General features: G+C 40.0%; 1 protein-coding gene across 2 annotated transcripts in view; it reads right to left on the reverse strand.

The window, feature by feature from the left end:
* Nucleotides 1-391: 391 nt before the first annotated feature.
* The window catches only part of cd2ap (CD2-associated protein), a 69361-nt gene continuing 51047 nt past the window's right edge, over nt 392-18705 (reverse strand). For both annotated transcript variants that reach the window (XM_071478552.1, XM_071478551.1), the window contains exons 13-19: nt 17227-17377; nt 16855-16964; nt 13533-13648; nt 10398-10481; nt 5123-5343; nt 4479-4542; nt 392-932 (exon numbers count right to left, since the gene is read on the reverse strand). In XM_071478552.1, coding sequence (XP_071334653.1) covers nt 891-932; nt 4479-4542; nt 5123-5343; nt 10398-10481; nt 13533-13648; nt 16855-16964; nt 17227-17377 — 788 coding nt within the window. In that variant the 3' untranslated portion in view covers nt 392-890. The remainder of the gene's footprint in view (nt 933-4478; nt 4543-5122; nt 5344-10397; nt 10482-13532; nt 13649-16854; nt 16965-17226; nt 17378-18705) is intronic.

Below are 18705 nucleotides of genomic sequence, written 5' to 3' on the forward strand. Positions count from 1 at the left end.
TCTGAGAACATTCCCAGTGGGTGCAACAGTTTGACAAAAATAGAAGAGACCAGCATAGATGAGGCCGTCTATATAACATTTGACTAGGCATATGTCAGTAGACTTAAAAAATATAGACATACAATGTCATGCTGCAGACTTTCCAGACACCATTGTGGTATATGTAAGCTCCCATTACAAACACTTAATAGAGTTTTGTTTTTTAACAGGCACAGTAGTGTTACCCTGGATAGGAATGCTAGAAAACATATAAAAGACAACGAAAACAGAAAGCGGAGCTCTCTCTCTGAAGCACTGCAGCCATGGAGTGGAGTACTGCTGACAGGCGCCATGTGAGAAAGACAAAATTATTTGTTGTGAGGATCCAAAATCGTTAACTGAAATCAAACAATTTCTTACTTTTTTTTTTTAAAATCAACTATTTGTGCATCATAAAAAAATATGAGAAAGAAAATTAGGCGATGAAAACAAGCGCCCCCTGCTTTATACAAAGTCAGTAGTACTGAGAGTGAACCTCCTCCCTGAGGAGCTCGAGGAACACCAGAGTGAAGGGGAGAGAGTGTGAGTGGCAGAGTTACAAGTCCAGCGCAGTAGTTTGAAGTAAGGCCTCAGTTTTCTCGTGTTGGCAAAAGAAAAAAAAAAAGAAAAGAGAAACATATACATCTGTAACTTAATTACATCTAGCTTGAAAAAAATTATATGTGCAAAATGTAAATCTTACAAATGTGGGGAGAGTTTTTTTTTTGTAGATCACTGAAAGAGGATTGTGCTCAAGGTGGTTCGTCTGATTCCCCACCCTCTCTCCAGCTGTTCAACCGCCCTCCTGCTCTCTGGTTGGCCGACAGGCCAGCAGCTGACATCGAGGCTTGCTGTTGACTGCAGCACGAGCTTCACGTCGAGTGGACGGTCCGCTTTAGTTTTTCAATCTCCATCTGTGAGGACACACACACACACACAGGACACATGCTCAGACTGGGAATCTAGACCAACTTGGGCGGAATAATTCACAGTGCTATATCTGACTCAGCCAACATCATCCCCACTGTGAAGCACAGTGGTGGTGGGGTCCTGCTGTGGAAGGGATTTTTTAGTGGCGGGGATTAGGAGAATTCGAATGACAATGAAGCCCCATGCTGGATGAGAACAGGAGCTGAGCAGCAAATGTTTGACAAAGTGTGTTCACACCGATCCTTAATATTCAAAAGGTTATGGACACGACCTTGAAAGTCACTAATGGACCAGCGAAGTCTATTCTGTTGACTATCTACATGTCTTTGGTCCCCTGTGTTACTCTCAGACTTCAATGAAAGATGATGGAGATTTAGGCCATTGACAAAAGAACAAGTTTGAGGTATTTGGTTGCAATCCAAGAACATCTTAACAGATTTTTTAAGGAACACAAGGACACTTTTGGTTATAAAATAGGCCTGAACAGATTAGGAAATTGATTTCAAGCATTTTACTCTTCTGAAAAAGCAACATTAACATATGTATCTGCAGATGGAGCAAAGTGGATTTAACTTTAAACTGCAGCTACCATCAGACAAACAGTCTGAAATTTCCTCAGAAACAGGACTTAATTGTCCCTAAAAGTAAACATCACTACACCGCACATATCCAAGGTGAAGCGAAACCGTATGTGTCACCCAAATCAAAAATGAAGCTTTGTCTGAACTCAACAAACATAATTAAAAAACACATTCCAATTGATCATTACTAGGGCAAAAACAATCATATTGTTATTATTTTGACAGATATTGTGATATAAATAACGATTAAAGTGGGAATGGTATTTTTCATTTTCACTGAAAAAAATATAAAAATGAAGATGATATGATTTTTGCAGGTATCAGTACCAAACAAGCCTGTTCCTGTACATCTGAGGAATATGATTTGTAGGCATCTCCACAATGTTTCATTTATGGTATGTTTAAAACTGCAGCTCATGCTATTTGGATATTACACTTGGTCATATTGTGATTTTGATCATATTTCAGCCGTAAATATAAAAGAAAGCAATAAACAAATATGGAATAATAAATTCTAAAAATATATTAAAGCCTATTGGCAACAATAACATTTGCCTTCCTTTACACACAATGAAACCAAACCAATGTACTGAACTTTATAAAATGTGAATATATACAGAGTCCTGTTAAACAACTCAAAGCAAAAACACTGCAGATCATGGACAGTCGACTGTCTCCAGTCGATCACACTCTGGAAGACACACAAGGATTTGCAAAACCATGGCCTCCAGATTTGTAAACTGAGAGCACAGCTTTACACATGGAAACACATTTTTTTTTCTCAGCTGACCCTGGGGAGGGGGGGGTACTGACTCGAAAGACAGTGGTGGGAAAGAAAATAACAGACTTGTGTAGGCAGAGGAAGAGGATTTTCTACTGAAGGCAGAGGAGAAAGCTGTTCATCACCCATTCTAATCATCCGCTTGTTCCTGAGACTCTCATTACTACAACTACTACTATGGAAACATCTAAATCAAGCCACCTCCGGCACTGTCTGGCCCCTGCTGTTAACTACTGTGTAGCTACAGTGCATATTTTTTAACCCCAAACAACAACTGTGAAGAAAAGCAAAGGTATTATTAAAGACTATGTAACCATTACTTTGATTACAGAATCATTATGTAGTGCATCGTACATATCAGCCCTATACAATGGTCCAACCACTTCCTCCCACATTATGTGCCTCAAACAACAAATGCACAAGACTGCAGCTGAGTGTGTCTTTGCACACTGCATCACACATTCTGTGAGACACATGCAGCTTCACCCAGCAACAAACCAGGAGGAAAAGACTGAAGTCCTGAGGGAACGCAAGTTGCCTATGTGTGTGTGTGTGTGTGTGTGTGTCTGTGTTGGCTGTGTTGGCTGTGTATGCCTGGGGCTCTCTGCAGGAGGCTCTCTCCCCCTGTGATGTGATTTATATTGGGGGCCCTGCTGGGCAGGGCTGGGCCACGACCGCTGCTGTTTCACAAGAAAAATCTAATGGTCACACTCCAGGTCACGTCAGAGCCCAAGGAGGCTGCTCACTGCAGCGAGGGAGAGTCCCGGGGGACTGCTAAGCTAAGTAGCCGATCGACCTAGCGCTGTGCTAATAAGCTATACTGGCTCCTAGAAAAACACTGGTTGGGGTGTTTGTCTCAGTGCTAATAAAACCTTTTAAATTTGTTTTCAAGTTTCCGTAAAATCCACTTTGGAGTTTCAATGCAACTCAATGCAACAAGTGGATTCCTCCCTGTTTCCCTTATGGCCACTTTTCTCAAAACAACCCCTGCAGGGAGTTTTATCCGATAAGACGCAGTAGAGATGGACAATAAACATGGGGCTGACATGTAAGAAAAAGTCTGCTCCTGGTGTTGAAGCACGGGACACTGCAGCTGCCTGTTATCTGCCTAGGCCACCAGGATGCTCCTAAACGGTGCATTTGACCCTATGCTGAGTATCCAAGGCCAAAATACAAGATAAAACATGAGCCCAGTGTGCCTCCAGCAAAATCATTCACTTGAACATGTTAAAAAAGGAGCTATTTGTAAGGTTTTGCTATGGTTACGTAGCCAACGTTAGCATTAACAGCTGTTTACTGGTACTTACTAGTCTTGGTAAGAGCTTCAGCCATTGCAGCGTTTTACAATACAACCGGCTATAAGACGTTTTTGAGCAGCGCTCCTTGTCCAGGACAGACTGGAAGATACAATGACTCTGTATCAGAAAGTGACGAGACAGGCCAACTGGAGGGTGGCTAGCTGTTAGCATGCTAACTTCAGTCGAAGAATAGAAGTAATGGAAATAGAAGCAAAACAAGGGGGTTGCTCTGCCCCCCTGGAGACGGCTCTTGGTGAGTAGAGGAATGAAGTTTGAGGCTGTAGCTGCAACTTTTCTTCTAGTCTGGTAAATAAACAGCGATTAATGCTAATGTTAGCTATGTAGCCATAGGAAAACTTACAAATAGCTCCTTTACATCTTAACAAAGAAGACAATGACAAAGTTAACTTGACCTAGATTGATTTAATGAAGATTATATGGCACTGAGGCACAGTGGCTACATTTATGTATTTTACTATGAAAATGTATTAGTTATGCTCATAAGGAAGATCTCCTAAAGCTTTGAATAGATTCATTTTCTTTTGTGGCATTTCTTTTTTGGCATTTCTTCTTTATTTTTATAACGACAGTAGAGATAGACAGGAAAGTCAGGAGAGAGAGAGAGAGAGAGGGATTGACATGCAGCAAAGGCACGGCACGTGCTCGACCAGGTGAGCTACCGGCGCGCCCCTTATGTGGCACTTTTCATATGAACAACTGAGTGCAAGGTTATGGATGACTGTATGAGAATGTGCTTCATTATTCCCAGGTCTTCATGTGTGGAAAAAAAAAGCATCAATATTTGGCTAAACTAATGAGAGTAATGCATGTCGACAGCTCAGCGTGTGTTGCTGTGGGGATCAATGTTACCTGCAGGGAAACGCGCTTTAGCCTCTCCTCATCCAGCTCTCGTCGCAGGTCCGCTATCTCTTTCCTGGAAACAAACAAACACACACGTACATGCTCATTAGCAGGTGTACACTGCTGCAGTATGTATAAAAGGTTCAAACATGTGACCTAACAACTGTGTGTTCTTTGTGCGGTTAATTTAAAGTCTATGGCAAATGTTTCTTTTAATATAAAACAAAACTTAAATTTTAAATGTTCTCAAAGAAAAAACAAACATCAGTGGAGTTTTAAATAACAGAAAACAGCATGAACCGCTGTATCTAAATCACTGAATTCATGAGTAATGCTCAGTGACCCATATTACGGATACAGATCTATATATAGTGTATTATGATACATAATGATACAATATTAAGTAACTAACATCACTTTGATGGGGAAAATGGAGGAAATATTGGTTGGAAAAAAGCTTTGGGCGATATGAATATAGCTCATAATTCAGGTCACACCTCACACTGTCGCTTTAATTCGCCCCATCCCAGTCAAACCCAGTGTATTCTTGAAAGATGAATAAGTAATAACATTTCCACAAGCTTAGAAACTTTGCGTGACACATTCAGTTTTCCACTTCAAACCCAGTTGTCATGCACATCGAGCCTCATTACATTTGCTGGGTCTTGAGCAGCTCCACAGACATCAGCAGCTCCTTCATCTGGCCCCTCAGCTCGTCCAGCTGGGAACTCGGTTCCTCAGGCTCGAGCCGGGCCCTGCTGCTCTGAGAGACGCTGTTAGAGCTTGGCGCCGCCGCAGGGCTCAGCTTGGTCTCGGCACTGGCCATGGCGGGCCTTTGGAGAGACGGTGAATGGGATAAGGTGTTTGTGGAAGGCTGAAAAACAGGAAGAAAAATGTAAGAGGAGGTAGATAGAGATCAGGGTGTGGAGGTGTATTAGAGGGATGAACAGAATTCTTTGAAAATATATTCCCTTATTTAGTTCAGCGATTGCGCAACTGAAGGTCATGATTCACATTATTTCCATACTAATCACATTATCCAGTCACCCTTTGTGCAGAGCAAATATTTCATCATAGAAATGATCACTCTTCTGCTAAAGGGACAAATATCATAACAATTTCACCGTTGCATCACAGTCGGGAGGTTAGCATTCAGGCCTGTATCACAGTCATGATTTGTGACGCACATGCACTTGCACATTTGTCAGGAGCAGAGCGAAGGTTTTTTTGCATCACTGAACTCTCAAACGTGCCTTTGACTATGCAATGAAGGGTTTTTACACAGATGCTATAACCATCTATGTACACTGAACAAAAATATCAATAAAAACACTATGAAAACACTTGTTTTTGTTAAAATCTAATATCTATGACTTTTTCTAACCACACAAAAGGCTCCTTTCTCTCAAACTTTCTTCACAAATGTGTTTAAATCAGTGTTAGTGAGCATTTCTCCTTTGTCAACATCATCTATCCACCTGACAGGTGTGGCGTATCAAGATTGCTTATTACGGAACATGATTACTGCACAGGTGTGGCTTGTGCTAGTCACAATAAAAGGACACTTTAAAATATTAAGTGTTATTTTGAAAAAAAGACATTTATCAGGCACTGAACTGTGTGACTTGGGCTAGAGATGTGAAGTATTTGGGGGAGGGTTGTGGACCAGAAAACGAGTCATTATCTGGTATGACCACCATTTGACTCATGCAGTGCAGAGTTGATCAGGTTGTTGATTGTTGGACTACTCCTCTTTAATGGCTGTGCAAAGTTACTGGATATTAGCAGGAGGAGGAACCTGCTGTCGTACATGGAGAACCAGAGCATCTCAAACATACTCAATGGGTAACATGTCTGGTGACTACATAGGCCATAAATGAACTGGGATGTTTTATGCTTCCAGGGACTGTATACATCATGCTGCAACACGAGGTGATGGCAGCAGATGATGTTCTCCATCATTTCAGGAAGGGCTGCCGCTGTGTTGGAGCATCTGACTCCTCTCACGTTGTGTTTTGTTTAAACACTACACTGAATGTTTTTTTGTTTAGATCAAGGCAGGGTTGTCGTTTTAACGTTCTTCAATTCTTCTGACAAAGAGCTACATGAAAAAGTGTAAACCTGTTAAATGTCTTTGTAACAGAACCGTTTCCATTTGGACTCAGTAGTTCCAGTTCTTCAGTTTCAACACAGACTTCAGTGGCTGTAATGTCTCCTGACCCCCGAGGGCTTGCATACTTTCTTCTGCTCTCTTCCTTGACTGTCCATTGGTGAAACTGTTACAGGGGTCAGAATCTCATTTTGAAACAATAAGAGGGTGAGCACAAGGACACACGTAGTCCACGTCCTGTAATTTCACCTCTGCAGGTCTGAGCTGTTGTGTTATGAGAGCTCCAAGCCAGGCTTTACTCTGACTGCTCTGTCTGCCTCTGTGTGTGTGTGTGTGTGTGTGTGTTTCCTTTTAACAATAGGGTGGTCCGATGCTGTGTACCCCCCAGCTGAACAGCCAGGTCTAATTAGTCTTAGTTAACCATGACCAATCCAGACTAGATAGCATCTGAGGCAATTAATGAAATTCTGAACTGGGAGACTGGGCAGCAGGTGGTGGTCCTCTGTCTGTCTCTGTCTGTCTGCCTTGCTCCACGCTTTCTGCCCTCACAGATACACATAGCAGAGTGTTTCACAGTCTGGAACATGCCAATTAACTGACTCGTGTGTTTGTGTGTGAGGTCGTTGGTGGGTAAAAACCTTTTTTTACCTTTTTTTTTAATGTTGATATTGTCTGCACTGCTGAGTTTATTTGACCTTCATTTTCTTCTATTTTTCTATTACACAGTGGAATAAGAAAGTAAGAAAAGAAGTGGGTGGAGGAAAGAAGTTGATCTGCTCTACCTCTGCATAAGTGAGGTCTGCATCATTCTTTCAGAAAGGTGGATGGTGCAATAAAAAAGGGAGGGAGTGTTGGATCCGTACAATGTTAACACACTGCATTATGTGAGTGGTGATCGTGCATCTCTTAAACTCACGATCACAGATGTCGTCCCTGAGGTTGAAGGAGCTATTTGGATCAAACTCTTTGGATTTGTAAAATGAATGCCTAAGTGCACACGGCCTCAGTGATGATATTGATTTCTGCATCATCTGATGAAATTAATAAGGCGCTGATTTTCCCTTTTTTCCATCTTCTTAAATTTATTATCTTATTTATTTATTTTTTTTATTATTATTTTTTCTGCCTTTATTTATAGATACAGTGAGAGAGACAGGAAAGTTGGGGAGAGAGGGGATGACATGCAGCCGCAGGTAAGACTAAGCCTTAATGGTATGCGCTCTACCAGGTGAGCCACCGAGTCCAAAAGTCTCAGACTGCATTGAAAATCTCCAATATTTTCACATAAACCTGGAAATCACTAGAAAACATGGAGAACACTAGAAGATAAGTGAATATAAAATAAAAAGAAATATTTAAGATTCTGCATTGATTCTAGGTCAGCAGTTAAATCTAAGCAAATCTGTGGCATTAACCAACTTCACTCCTTTGTACTAAAGTTCAGCGTAAAGTATCTTGACTAGAGGTCCCTGACTTTTGGACCCCGTTGTATGTTTTCATTACATTCATCTGTTTTCTAGGTTTTCAGTTTTTCAAACTGCCAACAGTCCAAGACCAAAATACATTCAGTTTGCAAAACAATACAGCAAATATCAGTAGTAGTAATATTATTTTATCTTTTCTCTTTATTTGTAAGTTTTCTCTGGTGCTGAACATGGATCCTTGCCGGGAGCAGGAGGTTGTGAATGTTGATTAACAAGAGCTTCCGCCATTGTTGCATTTAGAAGACAGGAGGCTATAATACGCCCCCTGAGCAGCGCTTGGTCCTCAGGGCAGACCGGAGGCTACAGTGAGTTGCTATAAGAAAAGTGCTGGCCAACAGGCTGGGGCTAGCTGGTTAGCATGCTAACTTCAGTAGAAGAAAAGACATGAGAGAGACAAGAGCTAACATCGGTGTTGCTTTCCATCTCTGGAGACAGTTGTTGGTGAGTAAAGGAAGTTTGATGCTGAACTCGCAATGTTTCCTCTAGACTGGTAAGAAAACAGCTGTTGATGCTAGAGTTAGCCATGTAGCAGTAGCAAAACATATAGCTCCTTTAATTTTGAATCTGTATCCACGGAAACTCTCACCTACATTGTACCACTTTGTTTGTTGTTGATTCTGACGTCTACCATAGCAGCTCCAATTAATCAGTGTCAATGGCCACATCCTCTCTGTATCCTGAGTGCTCACATGTTCTGCTTTACTGTATTCAACATATCAAGAGGCAAAATAATTTCCAATTTATTTTGCGACTCTTGAATTGATTATGTGACGAATTGCTTCAGCTCTGAGTGTTTGTTCATTGAGGTCTCGCAAGTGTAATGAATGAGGTGGCTGCACAAATTCACGTGTGAGAGTGATGTCTGCGCTTATGTCATCCTCCTCCTCCTCCTCCATTCTCCTGTCTTGTGTTGTCATTGTTTTCATGTCAGTTTTTAGCTGTTTAACCATGATCAAAATGGCTTCTTAACTTTTGTACTTGAACAAAACAGTGTTCTTTAGGGGCATCCTGTGGATAGTGATGTATATAAAACGATATTCTTATTGTTATTCTCGTCTCTGCATCGACAGAGTAAGCCCAGACACTGTATAAGCTGGTCACGGGATGTTTTAATCCTTTCATTTTAATACTTGCATCCCAAGGGTAAAGCTTTTGTGATGCAAGGTTAATGGTGAGGCTCAAATTAAACCCAGTGTGAGTGGAACCAGGAGGATGGACGAGAATTTAAATCCACTGCTGCAGAACAGCAAGACCAACACAGAGCTGTTTCACACAACAGGATTGTTTGGCTTGTTATTCAAAAGATGATTCATTGGATCTGACCATTACTCGTACCCTGCAACTTGATGATGTCTTCATGTAGGCAAACAAGACTGGACTGAAGACTGAAAACTCAACACACTTAGTGCTACAAAATAATGGATAAATGATATGAGAATTAAAATGAGACATATTATATTAATATGTAATTTTGATTACATCATTTTTTAGAAACAGTTTTAGGAAGTTATGAAATAATGACAACGAAAAATAGGAAGATCTAGCAAGTACATCCCTTGGTTTCACCAGGTCTATGTCAAATGTTTTAATCTGTGTTTTGTCTAATCTTATAGTATTAGTTTGTATCTTAATATATTATCATATATGGATTTGACTCTGATAGTTGTCTGGTCATAGTAATAGTAACTACTGACAATCAAAGCTGATACTGGATATCATCCAAATTGACCCTGCTAATCCTCAGTCTCCTTTGAGTGCTATGCTAATGATGTTAGCTAAAGTTGTAATTTCACAGCTAACCCCTTAATGTCCAGAGATAAATATTATAATAAGCTCAAACATCTCATGTACTAAGTAATTCATACTATTATTTATTATTGTCTGCTTTCCGTCAGCACTCAATAGCTAACGCTAACAGATGGTCTTAGCATCAGCTGTTGGTCACTGCTATCCAAGTTAAACTTTCAGAGCAGGAAAATGACACGTGCAGTCAGCTGCCATTGGACTGTTTACTGATCAGCAGACTCTTCACTCTGTTGTTTTTTTTTTCTTAACCAGGAAAAAGACAAAACCCTAAACCGCTAAATGTCGAAACACTTCAGAGTGGCACTTCTCTCTCTAACAAGCCATCTGTGGCTCTAAGTGTACAGCGTCAGTTTGCAATGCACATTTAATAACTAACAGCCAACAGTTCATTTGGGTTTACAATATAAATGTTGATACATCTCAGAGAATCAAAAAATGTGAAGGCTGCTAACAGCACGGATCCTGCTATTGAAGCATAACATGACATTTCCACTATTTCATGAGGTGAATAACGGTGCCCTAACTTACCTTCCTGGTTTCTGTTAGCTTTGGTTTGGCTGCATCCTCCTCAATGGCCTTGAAAGATTTCTCCACACTCAATTCCTTGTTGGGCTGTGAGGCAAGAGTTTTATTTATTGCATATTTTACATCAGTATTTTCATTTGATTTTCAGTTTACAGCTTCCTGACTAACTTTGATAGAAACAAAATACATGTGATAATCAATCCGTGTATCATTCATTCATTAGTTTTTCAAAATAAAACCAAAAATAAGAAAACGAAAAAACAACTCTTTTTCTCTGTATTCGTTTCCCATACTAAAATGAAAAAACGGATAACGACTCGTTTTTTCAGTTTTCGATTTTATGCTCAAATGAATAATGGGAAAAACGGATAACGAGCGTTTCCCGTTTCATCCAATTGTCAGTGAGCTGGTGTAGGTACCAAATGTGTCCGGGTGGACCTATTTTATATGGGGCGGACACATTTGGTACCTACACCGGAAATTACCGTGATCCGGAAGTGGCCTGGCGCCGGGGAGATTGACCGAAGCTGAAACCAGAAGATTTAGCAGCAGAGCCAACGTGGAAAATGGACATTTACATCCTCTTCCGCGCAGACAAAATTGCGGGCTCTCACAGTAAAGGCAGGGATGGCCACTTCCGGGTCACGGTCATTTCCGGCTCACTGAACTTGCTTCAGATCAAAACGGGAAACGCTCGTTATCTGTTTTTTCCATTATTCATTTGAGCATAAAATCGAAAACTGAAAAAACGAGTCGTTATCCGTTTTTTTATTTTAGTTTTGGAAACGAATACAGAGAGAAAGGGTTGTTTTTTCGTCTTCTTATTTTTGTTTTATTTTGAAAAAGACGACAGTGCGCCTTGTAATCCGGAGCGCCTTATATATGGATTAATTCTGGTTGTGCTTACTGACCTCGAAGTGATTTTGTGTGGTACACGGCGCTCACGGCGCTCTGTCAAAATGTTTTAGTACGACTTTGGTAAACTACAAAGCTGCACCGCTTGCAGCATTACGGCTATCGTAGTCAGGAGCGTCGCGGAGTAATACATACTGTGCTTCACCATAATATTACAGTGTGTGTGTATAAGGACCTATAAGGAGTTATTGTGAATACGCTAACGTTTGATTTAGCGGTATCAGACTGTTTTTTTTTACGTGTTACAACTGAACAAGGTTGGGAGTTATTGTGAATACGCTCATTAACGTTTGAACAATGTTGAGAGTTATTGTGAACGTTTAATAAAGTTTGACTGACTTATCTGACTGTTTTGTTTCGCTTAATGCGCCTTATAGTCCGGTGCGCTTTATATATGAAAAAAGTTTGAAAATAGACCATTCATTGACAGTGTGCCTTATAATCCAGTGCATCCTATAGTGCAGAAAATACGGTAGTAATTTCTCGAGCATATTTGATGATAAAAGGGATATGGTTTTATGATATTAGAGAGGTTTGACAGCGTTTTATCAGAGCTGAATCCTTTCAAATCCTTCATCAAATCTAATTAGGTTCAGCTTTCAACTAAAATTCAAAGATTTAATTTGGATAGGATGCTGATTTTCTTGAAATACTGATATAATATGCATCAAAGTTTAACAGCAGGATTCTCCTGACATTTGATGTTGGATCATTTCTCTAGAGGAAGAGTCATCACTCTGTCGGTCTTGCTGAACTGCAGCAAACACCACATTCATGTAGAGCCATGTTACACTTCGATGTGTCTTTTCCTTCACAAAATATGTGAAGTAGACACTAGCATTCTGAGAGCACAACAGACAAAAGTTTAATTTTAGCTGTCGTGGAATAAACATGAACAAGTCAAAAAGAAAAAACTATTCTGACGTGAGTCATGATAATTGTGGGATTGGTAATTTTTCACTGTCACTGAAAAAAATATGTATAAAAATGATGATGATGTGATTTTTGCTGTGGTCTGTAGCAAAGTAGCTTGTTCCTTTACATCTGGAGAATATGGTTTGTAGGTTGGGGTGCCTCTGCAGGACCACAATGCTTCATTAATAATGGTCTGTTGTGACACATTTTACCTTTATCAAAATTGCAGCTCCTGTGATTTGGATTTTTCAATTGTTCAGCAGAAGTTTTAAACTGGAAAAGCAATGGTCCAACCGGCTCAATTATAAATGAAGTTACCGTATTTTCCGGACTATAAGGCGCACTTAAAAGCCTTTAATTTTCTCAAAAAACAACAGTGCACCTTATAATCCGGAGCGCCTTATATATGGATTAATTCTGGTTGTGCTTACTGACCTCGAAGCGATTTTGTGTGGTACACAGTGCTCACGGCGCTCTGTCAAAATGTTTTAGAACGACTTTGGTAAACTGCAAAGCTGCACCGCTTGCAGCATTACGGCTATCGTAGTGAGGAGCGTCGCGGAGTAATACATACTGTGCTTCACCATAATATTACAGTGTGTGTGTATAAGGACCTATAAGGAGTTATTGTGAATACGCTAACGTTTGATTTAGTGGTATCAGACTGTGTTTTTTTTACGTGTTACAACTGAACAAGGTTGGGAGTTATTGTGAATACGCTCATTAACGTTTGAACAATGTTGAGAGTTATTGTGAACGCGTTTAATAAAGTTTGACTGACTTATCTGACTGTTTTGTTTCGCTTAATGCGCCTTATAGTCCGGTGCGCTTTATATATGAAAAAAGTTCTAAAATAGACCATTCATTGACAGTGCGCCTTATAATCCAGTGCATCCTATAGTGTGGAAAATACGGTATTTGAAGTCTTCCAATGCTACCAACATGTTTTCCATGTTGCTCTTTACAAATTGAAAGAGGCTTGTCAGTTTCTGAGTTTTACAAAACTGGCTATTTTGCCAACTGGAACTGGATCTAAAATGGAAATGCTATTTGATATACAGTGTGTGGGACTTGACTGTGACACCTGATCATCCACCTGCACCAGTGCTCTGACATCCCATCTGTCACTATGAAAACAAATCTGTGGTGAAATGGAAAATGGGAAGAAAAGCAGAAAGAAAGCTTCCAGATTCTTTGTAAGTATGAATGACCTGAAACTTACTAAACTCTTTTTCTGACCTGTGTAGGGACCCTGTTGTGAATTTAGCGTTTGTGTGCGAGTGTACTGATTACTCATGGAAACCTCACCGATTGTCCTCCACCAAACTGGGCAGGCAGCCTCCTGCCAGGCATCTTTGGTCTGTTCGCAGTGGGGTGAGAGAGCTTCTCTGAGGTAGACGACAACTCATCAAAACTCATCAGGTCTGCAGAGGATATGAGAGGCGGAGACACAGAAAGAGATGAGGAAGGAATTTTTTTTTTTTTTTAATGAGCACGTCTCAGCCATGACTAAGGGAACTAACATGTGTAACTGAATTTTATTCAATATGGATGCACTGTAAATGCTGGCAAACAGCTTGGGCACAGGTTTATTTCCTGCCAGCTAATGACAACAACAAGCGCAAAATGACCCATTTAATATGCTCATATGTTCAACTGTGAAACGGTCCATCAAGCAGACAAAAGCTGTTCTCAGCCTAGAGAGATTAAGACATATTTTAGGAAATCAATCCCCCAAAAATCACAAAAATAATTCTACATTTCATTAAAATCTGTCACATTTAGAAACAAATAAGCAACACACTAAAAGTTACACACTCTGGACATTTTATCGTCTCAAACTTCTGTGTAACTACAAAATGCACTTTAGACTTTATGGATTTTAAGGGTGTGAGCACGTCCATGGCTCAGTTCACAGGCCTTTATGCTCAGCTAATGGCATGTTCTGACACTGTGAGTATGCATTTCCTTAGGCAGGATTTCCACCTCTTAGCCAACAGGCTGAAGCTAGCACCATAGAAATATTGTATTCTATCTGCCTGAGAGCCTTTTTTTTTTTTTTTTTTTTTTTACCTCTGAAGAAAACAGAAGAGTTAAACAAAGTAAATGATCTTAGAGCTTACTAGGCCATGTGTGTGTGTGCTGAACACGAGTTTCCTGCAACTCCCATCAACTTCTCTTTACACTGAATAAGGCCATACTCTGATTTAATCATGGTCCCTTGGAAGTGGTGTCACTCATGTTTATTGAAAATAATCAAAAGGCTTTCACTGTCCTGCTCAGCTTCAATAACTATGAACCCTGAACACATATAGCTCCAGCATTCCAGCATTAGTTGGATTGACACCATTCATTGTCAATGACATGCTTGTGTTTTTAGTTTCCTTTGTGGTACAGTAGACCTCTGAAGAAAAGGACTTTTCATTTACTTCACACAATTATCAAAGAAAGATCAACTGTATTTCATTAGTGAATGAAAATATTTTGTTTCGAAGAGAAACAGAAAGCAGCACCAACGGAAAATTAAAATATGTTACTAGAACTGGAAAGCACATACTTCTAAAATTATAGAAAATGACTGGTTCCTTCAGCGGTGGAGGTAAATAAAAACCACTGTTTGAGAATTCAGGGTAGGCAGTTAACTGCTTATTACAAAGTGCTGTACATAAAAACAAAACAAACAAATATGTACGTTAAAACAATAAAATCTAAAGTAAAAAACAAAAGTATAAACCAAAGATAAAATAAGTAAAATCAAGAATTCAAAGCTACTTAATAAAAGTATGTTTTGAGTAGTGATCTCCTCGGGCAGGGCACAAAGTCTGGGGGCTCCAATAGCAAATGCACAGTCACATTTTCAGCTGAGAGTTTGGGATCCTGAGGATCTCACGCAGCACATGTGGTCATAAAGGGAGTTCTAAGATGATAGAAGGTGCCAAACTGGACAGAGCCTCAAAAGTCTATAGATCTGCTCAGCACTGGGGCACAACAAACAGGCAGCTGGTCGCAGTGTGAGAGCTCATGCTGTTGCAAGCATCAATTATATACACTTATAAAGCAAGGCAAATTAAATGTAATATTAATTTAATACTACAAATAATAATAATTATAAGTTAGGGTTACGGTTAAACATTATCTTGACATAGGCCAAGACATAATCTGATCACTGAGATCCTTGTCATACTTTCTTTTTCACTCTTCCCCATTAATTCCCACAATGCCACACTGATTACTCCATATACTAGTCTACCCACGATCACTAAGCACAGATTCATATGATTTACTCTCATATAAACATCGACACACGTGCACACACACATAATATAGACTCACAGAATACATCATTTTTACATACATGTCTATAAATGTTTTTGTTGTCATCCATCTATTGTTTCTCGTTATCTCAACAATAAAGGAAAAAAAAACAAAAAACTGCAAGGTAACTTAAGGTAAAACTTGTTTATGAGGGTGTACACGTGTGTACACAAATAAAGGAAAGAATGAGTCATTTTGACTTTTATTATGTGACACTGAAAACTTTGTCATAACAGCACTTTGCACCTTCCGGTGACCTGCCGCGGCTCGAAGGCAGCAGGGAAGATTGAATTTTCATGTTCTGCGGTTATGTGTGTGAGACTGGTTCGTGGTGAGCACTGAGGAGCTTTAGCAGCTCTTTACCACCTGCAACTGTCATAAACACAGAGCCCTCCGGTGAAATGCCCTCAGGTCAGATCCATTAAATCTGTATCAGATGTCTTTACTCCGTGACCTTTCCACCTCCCTCCCCGTTTCCCCCGAGCCTCCATTTATCATGAAACTCTTCTACTCTCAAAACATCGACCTCCAAACTATTAATCTTTTCAATGATGTCAGTTCTTGCTCCTTTCCACAGTCTCTTTATCACCTCCTGTCTTTTTTGATTTCTCTCAGACGCACACTGCAGTGCTTTCAATATCGGAGGTGATGTCAATTAAAGCTGCACATCCTCCTCTCGACTTTCACCGATTTATTGAAGGCACATTTGCATGCTGATGCACAGATCAACTTTTCCAAACTCAGCTTAAAGCAAAAACTGAAAGCTGAACGCTGTTCACTGACAGTTTTTTTAAGTGTTGATGTGAGGGAACTCTGGGTGGGACAAGTTAATGTGGAATATTTCCCACAGTTCCCGGTTAATAATGATATATTTTTTCTACGAAGCATCTGAGCCTGAAATGTAGCTCCTAATTCAGTTTGACCCATTATAAAGGTCTCAGGTACGGAGGACTGACTGTAGCTGAGGAAAAAAAAATAAAAGAAATAAAAGAAAATCATTTCTATTTTGTACAAAACTGCAACAGAAGCCCAGCTACTGTCTGGGAGCCGTCACTCACTGAGATGTTTGGTGGCACAGGAAACATCATTTGCTGAGCTCATTCATCGACAGCTTGTGGCCAAAAGACAGAGACTGAAAAACCGCTCTGGTGGTCAGGGTGAGAAGAAAACTAATTTTATACCTGACTGCAGCTCACTCTTGAACTAAGAGAGAGCGAGTGTGTTCATCAAAAATGATCAAGATTTCAAGCAAAACAAACCCTCCTCATTATTCAGGATTTTGATTGTGGTTTAAAATAATCTGTGCTTAACATACCCGTATCAGAGGACTTCTCCCCCCAGTCTCCAGACAGCGTTTTGGGTTTGGTGGGCAATAATGGCTCAAAGTCGGACTTTGGTCGCGTGGAAGGCACCTCTCCATTGTGCCTACAAAAAGGGAGGAATGGAAAAGAAATGGAAAAAAGAAACAACATGAAATGAGTGAACTCCTCCAATCTGTGCGCTGCAAAAGCCTCTTCTTTAGTTATTATAGTCGACTCTTTCCTTTCTGTAGAACATTATTTCTTAAAAATACCTTCATGAAATCATGGCTGCATGGAAAGAAAAGCACTGGACCCATTTAGTTTAAAAGGTCAGTGGTGCTCAGACAGATGAACAAACACACTGCATTGTTGATGGGGAGACTTACTTGAGGTTTGGCGAGGGAGCGAGAGGCTTGTCAGGCCTCTTTGGTGGGATGCTTCCCTGCCTGCCTTTCCCTGGAGGGGGGATCGGCTTCTTGGGTGGGACCACTGGTGCCGCAGGCTTGGATGGTTTGGGATCTGGCGTGGGCTTGTCGACTGAAACAGAGAAAGAAGAGCTGAGGAAGAGTTGCCACAGGGAAGGTGGAGAAGATGTTGGTGAAACAGTGAATGATGTGAGAAGAGAGAAACACAGTCTCCAAGAACTGAATCTCCAATAATTAAACGGACAGAACTAAATCTCAACTTCCTGCCATCAACTTCATAATTACACACAGTAACTGAAGTAAACAGTCAATAGTCAGCCCCGTTACCTCTTTTACTTTATGATGATATTTTGTTCTGAACTAATATGGAGGAGATGATGAACCACAGAAACTTTCACGATGTCCTCAAAATCTCAAAAAAACATTATGGAGTGCTGTAGCAGAAATACATGAGCTGACTGTTCACAACATTGTGGCTGCACAAAATGACAACAGTGAACCTCTCGATCCATCCATCAGCCGGTTCAACCACAGTCTGAACCCTGTGCAGACCAACAGCTTTGCTTCACAAATGAATCATGAAGCATGTGACTTAAATGTCCACAGAGGCTTCTGGTAAAAATAGAGTCAGATGAAAACTTCAGATCTGGGGTTTAAAAACTGTACCTGTAATATATCGTATCAGAGGGATCCCTTAGATTTGTTTCTTCTTCTTTTAAATTGTGACCAAGGTTCATACTGAGCAGGACATTTAACAATAAAAAGATCAACTTGTCATTGTGACGATGGACAAACTATGTAGTGGAGACCAAATCCGGTTTGGCATTTCTGAACTGACAGTTCCCGTTACCACCTGTACAACATCTACAGTGGTAGGGATGAGTATCATCAGGATTTTATGGAAACCACTACCAAAAACAATTTCAGAAAAGAAACTATTTCTAGTTAAAGATATATTTATGTAACTTGTTTAAAAGAACAAAGTCAAAAGATAAAGTTAATACCTCCCTGGAAATAATTCGAAATTCAAAATAAATGATATTCTTTACATTAAAACAATAGTGGAGCATGAGAAAATATATATAAATAATATTATAAAGGTTGAGATTAGAGGAGGTTAGAAAGGCCAACAGGCTACTTTATTAACTCAATTTTAAAATTAGATTATTTTTATATGATTACTTTCTTTTAACTGATTATAGGCATTTCACTTTTATTTTATCATGACAACAACAAAATGTTTCATAAAAAATAGAAAATACATCGTTTTATAATGTTATTTTCAGCCACTGCAGTAATTAGCTGTTTTTCCACCACACAGCTGTAGTGTGAAGTCTTCAGCCCTGTTTATCTGCTGGTCCCTTCACGCTGAACTTAACTAAGCCTCATGGGACTGTGAGACCGCACATCCCCGAGGACCTGGTGGGAAACGAGCGGAGG

Source organism: Trachinotus anak, unplaced genomic scaffold (assembly GCF_046630095.1).
Source record: "Trachinotus anak isolate AG129_WGS33_773 ecotype Australia unplaced genomic scaffold, CSIRO_AGI_Tana_v1 ptg000005l, whole genome shotgun sequence".
Taxonomy (NCBI): domain Eukaryota; kingdom Metazoa; phylum Chordata; class Actinopteri; order Carangiformes; family Carangidae; genus Trachinotus; species Trachinotus anak.